Source organism: Manacus candei, unplaced genomic scaffold (assembly GCF_025592945.1).
Source record: "Manacus candei isolate 608988 ecotype Guabito, Panama unplaced genomic scaffold, ASM2559294v1 h1tg000028l, whole genome shotgun sequence".
In the NCBI taxonomy this organism is placed as follows: domain Eukaryota; kingdom Metazoa; phylum Chordata; class Aves; order Passeriformes; family Pipridae; genus Manacus; species Manacus candei.
In genome coordinates, this window is record NW_026138076.1 from 11,555,664 (window position 1) to 11,574,217 (window position 18,554).

Here is an 18,554-nt window from a genome sequence, read left to right on the forward strand (position 1 = left end):
TCAGCTGCATGTATATGACCACTTTCAGTACTAAAACATTTGTCCACACAGTAGCTTCTAGCACATTTTCTAATTACCAGTCTACTACCATGTGGTAGTCTGTGCTTATGGGATATAGGTGCTATTCAATAAGAATGATTTACTGCAAAATCTTTTGTAGGAAAATATACGGAAGAGAGTAAGAATGGCATTGGGTAAGTAGTGTTTCAATTTGATAGTGTAAAATTTTTTCTATTTGATAAAAAGTAGGAAAAAGTGCATTTCTTAGAGATTACTGTTAAAGAACATTATGTTTTGAAAACATTTCAGTATTTAAACAGGTTCTCTCATATTGCAAAATAAAAAAAAAAGGGAAGTCGATGAGATTTTTGCCAAGAAATACTTAGCTCTTCAAATTTGGTCCCAGTTAAATACATTTTTATGAAATTATTTTATTTAGATTTTCTTAAACTACACAAAAGTTATACCATTCTTTATGATTTCTGTCTCTTTTTCAAAAGTGAGAGCTCACCTACTGATAGAATAGCAGATCCAGTCCTGTGGTTGTTTGTGGCTGGATACAGCTGCAAAAAAATACCAGCTTTTGGTGTTATTTTGAAGGAAACTTAACTCTAGCACAGTGCTGTCTAGTCTTTTTATTTACATGAGCCAGATGAGGAGCATCCCGTCTCTCCTAACACCCCAGATAAAGTTAGACACAGCTTATATCAATCAGACTCATAAGTTCATGCTAAAATATTTAAGTATTTTTAGAAAAAGATGGGTTGAAAACTGAAGTCAGCATATATTAGAAAAACAGTAATAGCAAAAAGCTTTGTTGTTGTCTACCAGTAAGCTTAGCCACATATTTGATATAACAAAAACAGATGTGCAGGCACTACTGAAGGAAGTGGGGCACCTTTGATCTGCTGACTTCTGCTGCTCACTCACAAAGGACAGTTTCTTCCATTAATGAGGCTTTTCTAGTTTATTAGGTTCACTGATTTTATGTGCCTAGAGCAGGAGGGAAATTGCACTACTCTCTAAGAAACCACTTTGATATCTTGTAAATACAGAGCTATAAAGCACTCATGTCACTTATAAGTGGGATACTTTTGTAAACAGCTGGTACGACTGCTTGATGATATTTAAAGAGTGTGAATTGTGAGAAGGACAGATGTAATGCCTGTTAGATGAGCTGATATTTGCTTATCTGTAAGGGGTGAACTCAGGTGGGGAAAGAAAGAATTCATTCTTCAGAATGAGTCAGAATTATTCAGAATAATTTTTGCAGAAAACCAAAGTCTACCAAAGCGAATGTAATTTCTAGCGTACTGGGAAATCAGAAGAGATGGCTGAATAAACTTATGATGTCTTATTTGCATAAGTCAAGGGGGTCCTATTTACTCCTATTATGCTTATCAGTATACTATATTGCGTGTAGTTAGCTCACTTAATTACAGGATTTAATGAGACCTATATGACCACACACAGTGTCTCTCATTCGTGACAGTCCTGACATACATACAAAATGCTTTTTGAAGGCAGAGTGCCTAAATCTTACTGATTTTAAAGTTCAGAATTTTAAAGAGGCTTGCAGAGCCTTAGATGTCATTCTCTTAGGAGTGCTATTTACAGTAGCAGCCGCTAAGAATCTCTAAAAAGTTATGCCAAAGACAGGTAAAATGAGATTCATCCACATTGCTGTTTGTCTAGTTTACTAGTTGTTGCTGAAATAACTGGATTACTTAGATTTTCAGTTTTATTGCTGTTTCAAAAGGTTGTACAGAAACTACTAAGTTAAATAGCAAGCTCCTTTCATTCTCCTCCAGTGAATGTCAATGCTGCATCATTTTTGTTTCTGTCTTGTGTTCTTGTGCATGCCATTTTGAGCTTCTCTCTTTAATTTCCTATTTTACCCTTTATTTACAAAACTATCTACCTAATAGGTGTGTCTTAGCCAGTTTATTCCTTTTTTTTTAATCTATAGTGACATTTCAATTTATTACAATTTAATTAACACTACAGTAATATTTAAAACATGCTTCTAGTTAAAATTAAGGTACAAGTGGCAAACTTATATAGAAAATTACAACTCAGAAATCAGATCCTGATTCTCCTGGAAGTCTATTGTGTTGTCACACAGTGGAATTGCATATTGAGTATAGAACTTGATTTTGAACTCAGCTGTATTTTTTTAATGCAAGACTATTTCCCACCTTTAATTTCTCATACCCAGTGTATTGTGGATATATTCACTTGTGTCCAAGAAATTCAGTGGTAAACCCATCTACTCACACTGAGTTTGTGGAGAAAAAAGCAGAAACCCTACCTTCATGTTTGCCTGCTTATAGGCAAAGAGATCAGAGTTTCATTAGCCTGGCCCCACAGGGAGAGGAATAAGGTAAGCCTGAGGCATACTTGCTGCCAGCTGAGCACATCTGTGACAAGCTGCAAAGGTTCAGCAGTTTTATTTGCTTCTTAAAAGGAGCTACTCTGTTTAAAAAGCTGTGGTCAGCAGCATGCCTCCAGCCACTGCCACCGCTACGGTACAGTGCTCCTCCTCACCTTGAGCACAGAGAAGGATGGTTTCTAAAGCTGCTTGGAGTTTAATTTCTATTTGTATCAACATGTTGAATTTAAAGGGACTTCAAAGGAGCAGAGTATTACCAAGGCACTGTTAAAAGGGCTCAAATGCAAGGGAAAATAAAGTTTGAATCGTTTTACCATCATGCCCGCAAATACATACACCACATCAAAAATGCACCTGAATTAATTTGTGTAACTGACGGTTACTAAAGGATGGAGTTATAGATAAGAATTACAAAATTTCCTCTACCCGTACGTGAGATGGTGAGCTCTCTAGAGTGACTGCTGTACTCCTGCACACCTCCACCAGGAGCTGATCGAGCCAGGGGAATTCTTATGGGAAGACATCACTACATACGCATGCTGCAGGGAAAGCATTAGGAAAGATCCTGTTGTCCTGCATGAGCAGCATGGCATTTGCAGTTACACTTTTCTGGAAAGGATGGTCTCAATGTTTGCTTTAGAAGGCCAAAATTGCTAGATGTGCAGATATTTTTCTTTGTCTTTTCTTGGGCAGCTGCATTTCAAAATTGGAATTGTTATTTCTGTGTACATATGTAGAGTTCTGGAGTGGCAGCAGAAGTATACATGAGGCTTCCAACATGAAAGAACTTTCTGTATTGATTCTGAACAAGAGAAATTTATCATATATTGTGGGTTTCTTCTAGTGTTATTCTCACTTTGCTACTGAATATTTGTTGTAACTCCATTAAAATAACGATTTTCTCTTTGATGAGAAAACCAGTTCAGCCACAGTAGGGTGTGTAGCACGCTCTGAACTGAGATTGTGAGAAAAGGAAAAAATATTTTGGATCAGGACTTCTCTGCAATATCCAACACAATATCTTGGATCATTTGGAGCTCCCAACTTCAGTCAAACTGTGAATTATATTAAGAATTTCTTAATGCTGAAGAAAATTCAAATATGATTGAAATTGGTATCTTGCTAATGAAAAGGTTTAAGTTTATTTCCTGCTTACCCAGATTCACCAGTTCCAAACACTGCTTATTCTGTATCCATAAAATAAGTACTTTCATGTAATGCATTAGGCTTTTAAGTAGAACAAATTCATCTAGTAAACAAACTAAACATCGAAGGAGGGGGAAAATGTGATTTTTTTTCTCATTTTGAGTTAGTTCTGGTACACTGATTTATTTGTACTGGTCAGAAGCAGTGTTTTCAGAATGACAAACAAATTCCTCTGAGCCTGTAGTATTTTGGAGAGGTTGCAAATGCTTCATGAGAAACTTGTTGAAAAGTACTAGGCAAATGGGGGAGTATGTCTCAGGCAGATGAGATTCAGTCTCAATGTAGGAATTTTATTTCCATTTCCTATTTTTCTACGAGTTATCAGTTTTCTGTTGTTCTAGCTTTCTTCAAAAAACACTTTTCAGCTAGAAGCACCATTTTTCTGCCACATCTCAGGAGCAGTCAAGTGGCTGATGGTAACTAACAATCTGAAGTCAAATATAGTTTTATGGGATTTTCTGTAAGAGTGATGATGACCCTACTTGCTTTCTGCTTCAAGACCAAGTGCCTGTTATGGTCTTGTGTTTAATTTCATTATACACCAGCATTCACACAAATAGGAAGAGACAGAGAAGAAACCCATGTGGACACTTCAGTTGTGTTGGTAAATATACAGGGGAAGAACGGTCCCACTCCCCAGCTCTCATGGTGATTTAGAAATAATTGAAACAAAAGATAAAAAGCTACCAGTTGCTGGGTACAAAATGCAGTCTGTTTTTCAAGAACTGCTATAAATTAATTTTGGTCCCATGAAACTATTCCTGTTTTTTACATTTTCCTCCTATACTTCTGAATAATATTTTATTATTTCTCATGCTTTCTAGTAAGTGTTAATGGTAAAAAAGGCAGCTGTGCATTCTAACCTTATCTGTTTTGAGAATACAGGAAAATGTCAATGGAAATTCTGGTTTACTCCTACATGTAACCAAACATCTGTGTTGCTCCTCATTTCCATTCAAGTCCATTAATTTGAAGATCTGTGACCAGAAAACAAATAACAACAAAATAATAAAGAAGTATAAGATGTACAGAACAGTAGATTTCAATAGTATTTTATATGTGACATCATTTTATAATACAGGTAATTCCATGTATTTTTAAGCACTTCGAAACTGTACTATAGTAATCTGTGGGGGTTTTTTTGCTATGCATTTTGTCATACTGGAGTTGGAATTTTTACTGAACTGTCTTAAAAATGTACAACAATCATTGTTTCTGATGTTTTTATTTAGATAATTTGTTTAAATATTCTTATTTTTAAAATATGAATTTTCCTGTTTGTCTAATTCTTATCTCTTTCTTGCAACACATTAAACATTATAAAATATGTAGAAAAAAATGTAAGGTTTGCTCATTGATATGAACCCTCTGTCCTCAAGCAAAACTTCACCTACAGCACTGCATGGAGAGATGTAAATATGTTAGATCGTGCTCAGCACCTGTTCCAGGAATTGCATGAACATATGGTGTTGTCCATCCTTGTCATGAACAATTTTGTACTTACTATTGTGAACTGGCCCCTGTCAGAACACTATAATGGTGGGAATTAAATGGTATGATACACTGAAGACAAAGGAAGAACCAGAGTTAATGATCCTAAAGTGGACATAGAAGAGTTAAATCACTGTGAAGATTTCCCCAGGTGGTAGATACTGAAGCCTCATGTTTGAAATTACATCTTGCTGTAGTAGCTCCAAAGAAATGGAACCAGATGTGCTCATCATTACCCATCAGGCCACCATGGCAAGTTAATTTTGCCAAATAGCCCAAATATACACAAAGCTGTAATGACCTTTAATTCCTAACAGCTTCACTAGAACTTATTAAAAGCAGTGGCGGGCTCAGGGATCAGAAACTACTGGTTTCAGCTTTCGAATGGGCTGTCTGAAGATACTAACCCCAGTGACATTACAATATAAGATGTCTTATGAACAAAAGAAGTATTATAAATAGTACTAATTAAAACATGGATGAAGAATATGGACTCATCAAAGAAGTAAACCAAGTTTCTTAACTATTGTTTTTGCTTTTTGCAGTCTGACAAGAAAAAATAAAAAGATGAGTTTGTCATTTCTGTTCTTAAACACATAGATCTGGTGGATGATTGAACAATATAGGAATTCAGATAGTGGGATATTGGGAAAGGAATTAGGTTTTATGGTCACTCATAAATGCTGCAATGGCAGTAAAGTGTAAGGTTACAAGTTAAAAGCATTTCTACTTAGGTTTGCTGAATTATTTCTACTTCTCATGGTAGTTGGAAAGATTGAGAAATGTGGACTATCTTTTTATTGATCTTTGAAATCTCATCAAAATACCTATCTTCAATTTGCTCATATTCTTCTGTTGGACTACATTCTTTCCTCAGTGAAGTTATTGCTCCTTTCACATCAGCAAAATTCTTTGCTCCTAGGAAGACATAAGCTATTTAAATTTCCTGAAATGAAAAAGTATTTCTATTTAAGATAATTTAATTTTATTGTTTCACATCCAATAGCCTATTATGGGTAACTGACAAAACTTTTAAAGTTAAATTCAAGTTAGCCATATCTACTATTAGATCAACAAATTGAGATGTTTCATTTTGAATCTAATATCTAATTTTTTTCACTTTCACTGAGTGTCCACTGTTTTAACTCTTCATATCCAGTTGAAGAAAAAAATCTCCAGATGATTATACCATAGATATACACTGGTCAGCTTCAGTAAGGTTAAAATAACATGGAACATAACTGTGTATATTCTTCACTGTACTACTACACTTCTAAGAGATACAGAGGGAGGTTTCTTTTGAAATGATACAAAGTGGACATATGTAATATTTTACTATGTCAGGTTGCAGACCAAATCCTTAAAGTCTAGAGATGACAACATATGCCCATAAGAAATGGAACAGATTTTATCAAGTACTTTCAAAGAACAGACTCAAACTGAAAAGTGGCTTCAAGTTCTCTTAAAAACTGCCATGGCTAGGAAATAAGCCAAGGAATCTATGTTTCTTTAATACTTGTGCTGATGCCAGTGATAAATATTTGTACAGTCATTTTCCCTCCCACTTGAAATATCTGAGTGCTTGCTTGAGGGTCCTAACAGACCACAGATAATTTCATCTTCCAATGAACAAAAGACTCAAAATCAAATTACAGAAGTTATTACTAGAGTATGAAAATTCAGGAGATAGATATCTGAACTCTTAAGTTAAAACAAAATACATAGATTTCTCAAATATGCGCATGTTACTTTGTGACATTTTATGGGATTTATAATGTAGAAGGTTAGAGCTGTTGATCATAATAGTCTTTTTGGCCTTAGAAAAGGAAGTATGGCTATTCCATACAATTTGAGATGCAAAAAGATGAACTCACAACTGACCAGCAACTCGGAGAACTCTGGACTGGCCCCGAAATTAGACCTAAAGGCAAGGAAGAAGCACCTTAACAATTCTGACTATGGGGTTATTTTTGCTTGAGAATTCATCTTATTCACTTCACCCGGTTGTAGAAGTCCAAAAGCCAAATCAACATAGCAAGAGTCATACATATATTTATTTATGTATACACTGTATGTACTAATATCTACTAGATTGAAAAAAATTATGAAAACATTATCCTTCTTTTCTTTGTTGATATAACTGTGAAAAACCCCTCTAAATCTGCCTACGAGATTGAATATCAGGATTTTATCAATTCTGTAAACCTCATTAGATTCTTAAGCTTCTAAAATATGTGGTGTGCAAAAGAATATGGTCAGCACTTTCATATTAAAGGCTGGAATTGCAAATATGTCCATTCAGCACATTCTTGCAGCAGAAAAACAAACAAATTCATCAACATATATGTCTGATTGGAATCCTGTTTCTCTTGGTTCTGCACAATTATAGATTTTTAGGCAACACCTTTTCATATTAGGAAAAATGTAAGAGTTTTTCTTCTTCAGATCTATTACATGAAATTCTGTCACTGTGTCATCGGTTAAAAGCAGTAGGAGACAAAATAAGCGTGCTGCTTGACTTCAAAATTATTATCTGAGATTTCTTAGCTTTTTGAAACCTACCACACTTTCATTTTAATCTGAACTCTCTTTCTTACAGCAAGATCACTCAAATTTATATCCCCCCCTCAAATTATTGAACACACTTTTTAACAAATTAACTGAGGGTAAAAAAAGTCCTCTCTTAATTAGTCTGGTCAGGAAAGTTGGTTTCATTTGCATAGAAAAACTTTATGCTTTCTCATCATTTTAGTATGTGGTTGTGCATGGCAGTGCTCTCTGAATTTCATCTCTGTGTAAGGTTCAACAAAACAAAAAGAAATATTTACTGGACTACTTATCAGCAGAAATGTCATGGCAGATGCATGTCACATCTATAAATGAAAGTGTTCAGGATGAACAGAAGTAGTCATGGTAAAGAGCTAGTATATCAAGGGAAACACAACACAGAAGGAAGCTGTGTACCTGATTGAAGGCAAAATAGAGATGTCTTGACAAGTAGCAGATATGGAGAGCAAATACAAGATTGAGGCCAGGCTTCTTTTGCACCAGCCTTCTGGGAACACTTCACTGTCGTGTCTCTGTCCCCCTCAACTCTGAATACTGACTACAAAGATGTGCAAATGACATTGCAAAGCACAAGTGCAGATAAGAAGACATGTTATAAAAAATCATGGATGGAAGTAAACTGCTTACTTTGCCTTTCGAAGGCACACTCTTTTCTTTTATGTATTTCACAGATAGCTGCCTTGGAGATCAGATTAATGAATGAATTAAAAGCAAAAAAGAACATCTTGTACATTTAATCATATGTAAAGTCTACACAAGACAACACAATCACCATTTTCCTCAGTATTATAGACTAGAGCCAGTTTAATGCCTTGAGATTTTCTGCTGTGACTGACAGTGACAGGTAAGGTTACACTCAAACCCCTTCTTGTCCATGGCTCACCAAGGCAGGCCAGTTGTTCCTTCAGCTCAGATGGCAAGTACTTTGTTACTGCAGGATGGCTGCCAAAACAGAACTTCATCATCAGATGGCAAGAGTAACATGGCAGAAACTCTGAAAGGATACTGTGAAATTTGAACAGAATAGAGACTAAGAGCTCTTTGGAGCATCAACAGTGAGAAAAAGACAATTCATCTAAAGCTGAACTGTCTTGTGTTGGTTCTGCTTATCTCTCTGCCAGATAAAGTTGTATCAGTATACAAGAGAGACCTCAAAAACTGAAAGCACAAGAGAAAAGTAGAATGCAGATTTTCCTTTGTCCTTATGCCTTTTCAGCAACCAGTTTCTGTTGAGGAAGTTCCCTCTGAGAAATGTGCCAAACTCTCATCCCTACTTGCCAGAAACTGTGAAATATAAGCCACTTTAATTTATATTAGAGTATAATACAAAAGCTACAGTCCTGGATGGACTCTATTCTATTCTCACATAAGAGAACATGACAAATCAAAGATGCATCTAAAGTTAAATCACATGAGAGATAGGGAATGAAGTACAGTGAAGTCAAAAGATCTTACCTTGTAACATCTTTGCACAACTCGTCACAGCTTTTTAACATATTACATTGAAAATTGCTTCTCATATCTTACCACCCCCTTGGGCTACTCTTGTGGTTTTTCTGCTGCCCAACTAACTGACTAGCTGGGCATTCTTTTTGGTATGTTTAATTTACCACTTGGAAGTAGAATCTGTCTAAACGTTTCTCTCTCACTATTTTTATTAGCTACGTCTGTATAAGATTAACACAGATATGTGAACCCTCAGACAAACACATCCACAACTCCAAAAATAAACTGTACTGCTAATTGACCTTCTCAGAGTCTGGAAATACTGATACAAATGAGCAACCTCTAGTACAGGGAGATACTTCCTGCACTGGGATAATTTGGCTCATTTTTATTTTCCCCTATTTCTCCACAGAGCCTCAGCCTCCTCTGGGTCCCTGCAAGCTGCTAAACATGGCACTGCAGGAGGAAGCTCAGTGGATTGATAAGTGCTCTGCCTGTGCTGGTCTGAGTGGTTGCTGCATTTTTTTGGGTACCATAATATATACTCATATGGCTTCTGAATTTATCTCCTCCCACTGAGCACTGACAGTGGTTGTTTTACAGATTATAATCTCTCCAAAACAGGACCTTCTTTTTATCAATTTCTTTCACAATGCTAAGGATGTTGCTACGTTTAGCAAATAAGAGTATTGATCAGTCAGTCAATCAATGTGTTGTGGTGTTTCTCTCTCTATAACCCCCCTTCACAATTTTAACTGCATAGCTACATAAAATGCAAAATCCAAGTTTAGTCAGTTTTTGAAAATCTGCTTCGACCTCTTAATGGGATGTACAATGCAAGGAAAGCTGTTCTGCAGCGCTATTTTCAGGGGGAAAAAAACTGAAGGAACTAGGCTTTGGAATGGGTTGAAATTCTTGTAAATGCAATTCTATCATATAAAATTAGCAAATATTAAAAAAGTTATTGCCACAGAGATACAATACAGCTGCTTGGATATGCTTTATGTTTTTTTTGTTTTTGTTGGTTTCTTTTTTTTTTTTAGTTTGGATTTTTTTTTTACTCTGTTTATTGCCAACATCTTCCTTAAGAGAATTATTCAGCTAGTTCCTAATGTGCAGCCTACAATATAACTATGAGCTCTCCTGTGCCTGTTGCAATAATGATATTCCCTCAGAGTAATAAATATTCCCTCTATGGCAATTAGGTTTAGGCATGATTGTAAATGCAAAGTTCATGATGTTGCCATTCATATTATCTTACATCCTCATTTCCTGTTGTCTTCATAGCTTAACATGTTTACTCTTAAATTAGAACATAATTAGCAAATCATATATCTCATTTTTACTGAAAATAGCAGTTCAGCAAAATGTTTCCTATCATCTGGGGCTGACCTTCCTACAGACAGCATATCCTGGAACAGACCATTGTAATAAGAGAAAGCAGTTATTTTGGATCTAGGCCAAAGACTAATTTAATTTCTCTGACTGCCCCCTTCCTTTCCAGCTCTTCTCCATGATCTCCCTGATCTCCCTAGTAACACTTATATATGTGAGTTGGAGTTAAGAAGTTTCAGTTGGTAAACAAAACAAAGACAAAACTGCTAAGAAGTTAATGAAAACATCAGTAAGTCATAGCATCTGGATCTCATCATCCACCTCTGACGTAAGAAAGATGTCCAGATGTTAGTAGAACTGTACCAGTTGAAATATTTTGTGAGCAAGGCTCCTTTCAAACAATCAGATGCAAAGCAGTTCGGTGCTTTCAGCAGTTTTTAGGAATGTTTCAAATATATAGTGGTCTTTCAGATGTGCAAAATGCCTGCTTAGTGCTGAAAGAATATACAGTCTGGGGAGCTATGTCTAGGGACTGTGAGCCCCTGCTTTTGGGAAGTGAACATGAATGTTCAAAGAGCAGGAGAAGAATAGGCTTCCTATTGATTGTCTCTCCTAAGGACAGACTTCTATCAGAGCCACAATGCTGCTTATCTTGTGGTATCCAGCGTGTGAGACTAGAGTTTAACAATGTCCACAATGATGAATTATGAAACTGGGCCTGGAGAGAGAAGACCATAATTTTTATCTTTCTCACTCATTTTTAATCCCCATCTGACAACATGTACTGCATACAGGCCTTGCATGCTGAAAAGTATAAATGATGAAGCTGTTTTCTAACAGGTGGTTGCCACGTGTATTGTATTTTTCCTTTTCCTCCTGCCCATCAGCTGCCTTACGGAACAGCGATATTTTTCACATTTGGGTGCTCATTCTCTGTTTGCACAGGGACACGACTGCTCAGTTCCTCTTGGATATGTTTTGTGGACTGCTCTGTGTGTGCTCCTTCCCTCCTTGACTCATGTTTTAAAGAATCATTTTGGAGTCCCCAAGAAAACAACAGTTATTTCTAAAAATTCCCAATTGCTAAAGTATCCAGGGGCTGAATTCCTCTAACGCACATTCCTAAAATCTCAGGCACAGGACAGGACATAGGGTTGCTGGCTGATTGCGGCAGTCCATTGGCTACAATGACTGTGGAAAAAGCAAATGCTGAAAAAAAGGTGTATTTCCATAATCCTCTACAGCTGCTGTAATTAAAATGTGCAAGAATTTTGTAGCAACCACTTTTATAATATGCTTAGTATACTGTGTTATTGTAAACTTGGACAAAACTGCCATTGTTGTAGTCTGATTACAGAAATGATGGTGGACCTCCATGAAATAAATTGTTAAAATTCATTAATGGAGGAAAATGGGAAAGTCATAAAAAACCTTCTCAGTTGTCCAGTTCCCCAACAGTGCAATTTAGATCTGTCATATGAAAATATCCATTACTAATACACAAGGTGACAAAGTATGCACATATTTTTTTCCCTATGAGTACTCCAAACTCGGTTGGTATCAAACTTCAAATTAGAAGCATGAGAGCATTGGAAACAAGACATTCCAGCAGCTTAAAATAAACAACACCATTTTCATGCTACAGGCAGCAATGATCTTTCTGGCACTTCTCCATATTTTCATATGGAGAGTGAGAAATCAAGAAACAGAACATGGAATAAGAACCTAATGATGCATTTAATTCCAAGTGCCATTTTGAATGATCACTTTGACTGAAGGACTTTGCCTTAAATGAATTAGAGCCCTTCCAAGATAAAAACACCGATGCTGAAAAAGGCATACAATACTCTATATATCTTATTGGAAATTTGTTGTGGCAATATTTTCAAAAATTAGACAAGCATATGCTGTGTATAAAATGTATTATTTCTGATTGTATTTGATGTCTGAAAGATGTGAGGAATTATAAACCACAAGAATGAAACTGATATTTTCTCAAAAAACATGCTTACGCTACAAGTTTGTTTAGTAATTGCATGGATAACAGCAAAGCTCTTGAGCACTCTCAAAGGGAGGAAACTTTAGTATGATAAAGATATTTAACCATTCAACCAAAATAATTTTTTTCTATATATAAATAATATGTTTTGCACTGGATATGCAACATATGCCTTATGTAGCTTCTTTTATTATCAAATAACTCTTGTTTACTCTTTTCCTGTTTCTTTTTCATAAATTGCAGTCTATTTACAAATATATATAAAGTCATTACTTCATCATGCTCTACCTCATAGTAAGTGGCTAATTTTAATATTTATATAATAGCCTGAGTAAAGCACTAAACCTGTAGGATATTGTGTCCAGATTGGGGGTCAGTAATTTCCTAAAAATGCTGATAGAGGCAAATAGTGATATATCTGAAGCTATATATCAAGTGGTCTTGGGTTCTGCAACATATCCATTTTCTAAGGCCTTATTTCACCTGCACACACCGTAAATCTTTCTTCAATCTCAGAACAAAGCAAACAGAGCGGTAATTTCTCTTCTGCGTGAGTATAAATTTTGGGGACAGTTGAAATGTAATGCAAAACACTTCACCTTAACTTGGCGCTTAAAAAAATTTCCAGGGATAAAAAATTCCTTTCTTTAGTTCCTTTACTTGCTGTAGATAGCTATATATATGCCTGAAAGTATAAGCAGTATCTTGTAATTGTTTAAGAATAAGTAAGTATATATACTCACAGATTTTGCAATCTGTAAACGAGCATGTTTTAAGGCATCAGAGTTGAAGGGAAAGTATAAAAGAAAACATTGTAATAAGAGAATTATAAATCCAGTGGAAATACAGGGATGTTGATAATGAAGAACAAATTAGACATCAGCAAGAGTAGATAATGTGTCATAGATTCTCATAGTGATTGATATGGCCAGTAGTAAGAAAAACTTAAATAATGGTATAATTCTAGCTAACCATCATAAGTTAAAGAATAAAAGGTCTACTCAAAGGGCCCTGCAAAGAACTTCTTCATAAGTAGACTCAAAAATAACACAGCCTGTACTATAACCATGAAAACTAGATAAAGGTTGATTGATAGTCTTCCAAAAGGAATCTAAAAGGAAATTAATTGTTTGATGGAATTACTTTTTCTATAACCTCAGAGTTCTCTCTGTGGCTCTACATCCTTAGCAATATCTTACAAGGACATACAGAATTTTTCCAAATGATTTAAATACTAGAAAATAGGATTAATGAGAATGGTCTGTAACAGATCTTCGCAAATTAATAATTTTGCATTTCTTTGGCAATTATCAGAAAATGAAACCAAGAAAAACAAGGGTGGTAAAAGCCCACTCTAGCTTTAGTGGGCTTAAAGATACAAAATAAATTTATTTCTGGGGTAAATAAAATATTGGGAAGTTTTAGTGAACTTTAAATTAGAAAGAATTATATAATTGTAAATGATAACTGGTAAGTGGGTAAATAAACAATACAATTTCAAATAGAAAAGCTGAAAGATTATTTTTAAAATACCAAATAAGTAATGTTTTTCCTTAGATTTTCAATGACTAAGCCACTCCAGCATAACTTGCAGTAATTCACCAAACTCACACTACCTACACATCCCTTTTTTTTGTCTCTCATACCAGATAGTGCAGAAGACAGTTTAACTTTTGCATCACATAAAACCCCCTTAATTTAAAAGAAGCATATGAGTAATCAGTTGTACTCAGTGGCTGACCATGTTTTCTAAAAAATGTTGGTGGTAATGAAAAAGCCAGGATATTTAGTCATGTCATATGGTGGACATAATGGGTCTTAGTACAATGCAGATAAATGCTACATTGGGTCATGTTAATTCAGACAACAGTGGAAGCGCTAAGAGAAATGTCTACAATGTTTTGAGAATCTGTGCATCTCAGAACTAAGAATGATGCTTTGTGCTCTGTGGAAGCTTGTTCTGCACTGCTGCCATTCTTGTACATAAAATCCTGGTCTCTTCTGGGACTTTTGTCCACTGAAGAAATCAGAAAGCTGTTCCCTTCCAAGTTGAGGATGTGGTCTGACATTAGTAAGGAGAATAAACTGGGAATTCCCAAGAAAATATATCTATTTCTTGGGAAGGTAGTAACAGGAAAAGTTACAATTTTCATATTGCCCTTTTAGGGACTCTGGCAATTGAAGTTTCATTCTGTCCTTTGTCCTTATTCTACGAACCTTCCATTGCCCCAAATTGTTTCCCATCTCTACTGGGTCTTTTTGATGTCTCAGAAATTGAAAATGTTTAGTGATTCATTTAGTGATTAATTTTCCACATTTTAAGATCACCAGATACGACCATAAACATGCACCAAGGTTTTCTTTGTCTATGTAAACTAAGAAAGAGGAGAAAAGACAAAGTAAAAAACCATGAGCTGTGCTGCCATCAAAAGTAGTTTGAACATGATCTGACTATGCTGAGCTGCAACTCACTGCTCCTCAGGATAGGTATTTTATAAATATATATCATATTTATATGATAGACCAAATTTATACAACAGTAACAACATACCACAATATGTTATAATAATATACCACATTTAGCAAAAGTGTGCTTGGCTGAATCACGGGCAGCCAGTGGCAGCTGGCTGAATCACGGGCTGTTCTGCCACCAGATGAGATGGCAAAGGCAGTAATTTAGCCCTGGTGTTAGGGTTTAAAAGCAACACGAAGATGCTGCTCCACAGTGGCCAGCGTAGGAGAGGACGCAGAGGTGATCCAAGAGGGCAGTTCATGTTCATATTCATATTCATATTCATACTCATATTCATATTCATTTGCATTCCTTTACTGTGCCATTCCCCCTATCACCACATGCCCCTGTGAAAAGTCCCTCTCCAGTCTTGTAAAGTCCCCTTTAGGTAGTGGAAAGCTGCTACAAGGTCTCTCCAAAGACTTCTCTTCTCCAGCCATTCGTAGCTAGTGGAAAAGACATTTTCCATATTTTCCCAGCATAGGACGTAGACAATACTTCCTGTTTGATGATTATATTAAATTATATTGCACGATTTTCTATGTCTGTGTGCAGGCTAGAAGCTTGTTTTAAAGGAAAATATTTTTTGTTTACTTTTTCTTGAATATGCGATGAAGAATGCATATTTCACATTTTCTTCTTTCTTTTGCAAATAATGTGCTTTTAAAAAGGCGTGTCCTGATAACACAAATTGCTGATCTAAGAGGATTTCTTATTTCAGTGTCATGACCCTTCTTGACCATTTTTATGTAGTCAGCAGTTTAAATTGCTGATATTCCAAAGAACAAACAGAACAGCAACACAACTTGCTGTTTTGTTTCTCTTCCTGAATCTCTGTTAATCACGAAGTATTTTTTGGAATATAACCTGATATCTGCTCCAATTACACACTGTACTGCTTATTGCCTGATTATTTTTTGACTTTCTGACTGACAGCAGCCCAAATATACTAGTGGACTGAAAAGCCTACATCACCAGCACAGCCTGGAAAATGGAACTGTCACTGTTGTTAAGGGTCCTCTAACATCTAAGCCTTGTATTGATAAAAGCTGTGATGGCTCATAACCAGCTGCCAAGTAGAGTAAAAACATGCCGACCCTTATCAGTGCAGCTAAAGAGGCTAAAGGGTTCACGTTCATTCCTTGTTTCTAGGAATGTAACAGAGTCTCAAGAAATATAATTAGCAGTTGTTTAGCCCCCAAATATTTGATAATCATACGTAAGATTAAATATATACATTTATCGAGGCCTCTTTATATCCTGATAAAATCTGCATATTTTCATATGTAGGTCACATACAGAAGTATAAATTACATGTCCTTATATGCTTTCCAGTGTCAACTGATGAGAGGAAAACAATTTTACAGAAGACAGTTGGTAGTAGTTGTCTTATGTGGACACAGGCCAGAGGTATTGTTGAGAGTCTGTTGATGCAAATACCAACTTAATGATAAATTAAAAAGCTTACTTCAAAGCATTCACATAAACATCTCTAGCAGGTGGAATGGAAACGAATGTCAGGGTAAACAAATGTCCAGCTGACCAGACAACACACAGATTAAACAAAGGCTGATTCGGCCCCACCAGCTTCCCTTTTTTAGATTTGTGTAACATCCATGCCTTTTTACTCAGAATATCTTTCCTTTTGGTGCTCCTTCCAGTGGAGTTTCAGCAATGGCCCAAACATCAGGACCTGTGTTGTGACTGCTGCTGGATGCCCTGCAGTCATTAAGCTACGAAAGAAGTCCAGTTTTATAACACACTTTTGAGAGATAAATTGACCTGTGTGTCCAGTTCAGCTTGCTGTGGAAAGAGGTTAATGACCAGTGCTTTCATGACACTGCCATATTTGTGACTACCGACTGAGCACTAAAGTAAATGTGATGCCTCCATCTCTTATGACCATGAGGTTTCACTGTAAAACTGCAGTGAAGCTGAGTTCCTCTACCTAGGTAACTCACTGTCCTTTGTCATCTATGGGAACAGGCACAGAATTTATCCAATCACCAATGGGCAGAACAAGATTTTTAGGAACAGGTCTAATTCAAAGCAGGTTTTTGGTCCTGTGTTTCTTTATAGGCCATGGTCACTCACTGCCTGATTACCCAGTGTAATCAGTTTTGGAATCAGTGTGCAACCAAATGTCTGTTATACACTTAGCTACTCTTATTTCTCCAAAACATAAATGCAGCAGCATGATGTAAAAATTCAGTTTACATTAGTGAGCCATACAGTCTGCCTCTGGGTCATCTCATCCTTGATGTTATCATTATTCACATTTCTCCCCCCTCCTTCCCTCCCCCTGCGATAAACCACCCCCACTGTAAGTATACAAACGAACCAAAGTCATCCCTCTCGCAGTCACACCCACGGTTCATTTCTGCTACCCATTTTGAAACCTCTAAAAGCCACAAAATAAAAGTAACAACCCAAGTAGGGTGAAAGAGAAGCATTCATCTAACAGGTAATAAGAGAAGTGGAAAATAAACTGAGTTAAATTGGTTTCTTCTCTAGCTCTCTATTATGGTTTGCCACGAGTTTTTGAGTATTTACAAGTCAAAATAAAAATGTGGATTGTAGCTCTCTAGTTGGCTGGTAATTTATATCTCAGAAGTCCAGCTCGGGCATATCTGACACTCACTTGGAGCTCATAGCACTGAAATCCTTGCCAGAGGAAATACCAGTAATTGCTCAGTGCACAGCCCAGATATTCCAACTGACACACTCCTTGGCTCAAAACACTCCATAACACAACTCACTGAAGCACATCACAGCAGTAAAGCACAGCGTCTGACTTAACAGCAAAGTAAAATGCTTCAGCACACTTTACTGTGAGGAGTTTGCATCAAAATACTGGACCAAAATTCATTGCTCCTTTTCTTTTAACTGATGTTTATCTCATCTAGTTAGAGAAGCACACACAGTTCCACCACAGGCATAGCACCAAAGTAACATGACACACAAACAAAAGGCTGGAGAAATACTTAGAGGCGACATCAGTACATTATGCAAATGATACTACTAATTAGCATTATTGATTATGATCCCTTATGAATCTTAAAATATATTTATGTAATGTCCTTCTCACCTGCCAGTCGTCTGTCTCTCGTGTTTTTCCAGATAACATCCAAGGCTCTAGCAGTGGAGTCCCTGATATGATCACTAAATGATCTTCTCAGAGGGGCTTTCACCGGGTGATGCATAATGCAGATCGATCACACATCCAGGTCAAACGGCTGTAGCTTAGCCCCAGGGAGAGGGGCATTCTTTGCCCGGGGATCTGTTCGGATTTCTCTTCGCCAGGCAGTCAGGTTGTTACTTTATATAATTTGTCATCAGCCTTGTGGAGCTTTTCCTTGAAGAGTCAGGCATTGCAGTTCTCACTGCGGATGCAGGAAAGCTCAAACTGCAGCCAGCCTACTGGAAAGCTGCCAAAATCTTACATCTGGAACAGTTTACAAATGAGCTAACGATACAGTCATTTAGATTTGGGGCTTTATTTGTGGATATCTATAGGATTCTAGCTTCCTGTTTAATCAAATAACTTACCAGGCACATACTTGCATGCCCATTTATTAGGATAATATTTCCCTGCTTAGCTGATA

The 18,554-nt window shown here is 36.4% G+C and overlaps 1 protein-coding gene across 5 annotated transcripts in view; it reads right to left on the reverse strand.

Annotated features, from left to right (window-relative positions):
* DLC1 (DLC1 Rho GTPase activating protein) overlaps positions 1 to 18,554 on the reverse strand; it is a 259,503-nt gene that overhangs the window by 82,971 nt on the left and 157,978 nt on the right. Inside the window, exon 1 of one of the 5 annotated variants that reach the window (XM_051790263.1) lies at positions 18,038 to 18,417. The exons of the other annotated variants lie outside the window; for them this stretch is intronic. Within the exon in view, the coding sequence (XP_051646223.1) occupies positions 18,038 to 18,152 (115 nt within the window). The 5' untranslated portion in view covers positions 18,153 to 18,417. Of the gene's footprint in view, positions 1 to 18,037; positions 18,418 to 18,554 lie in introns of those variants that run through there. 5 annotated transcript variants of the gene reach the window in all.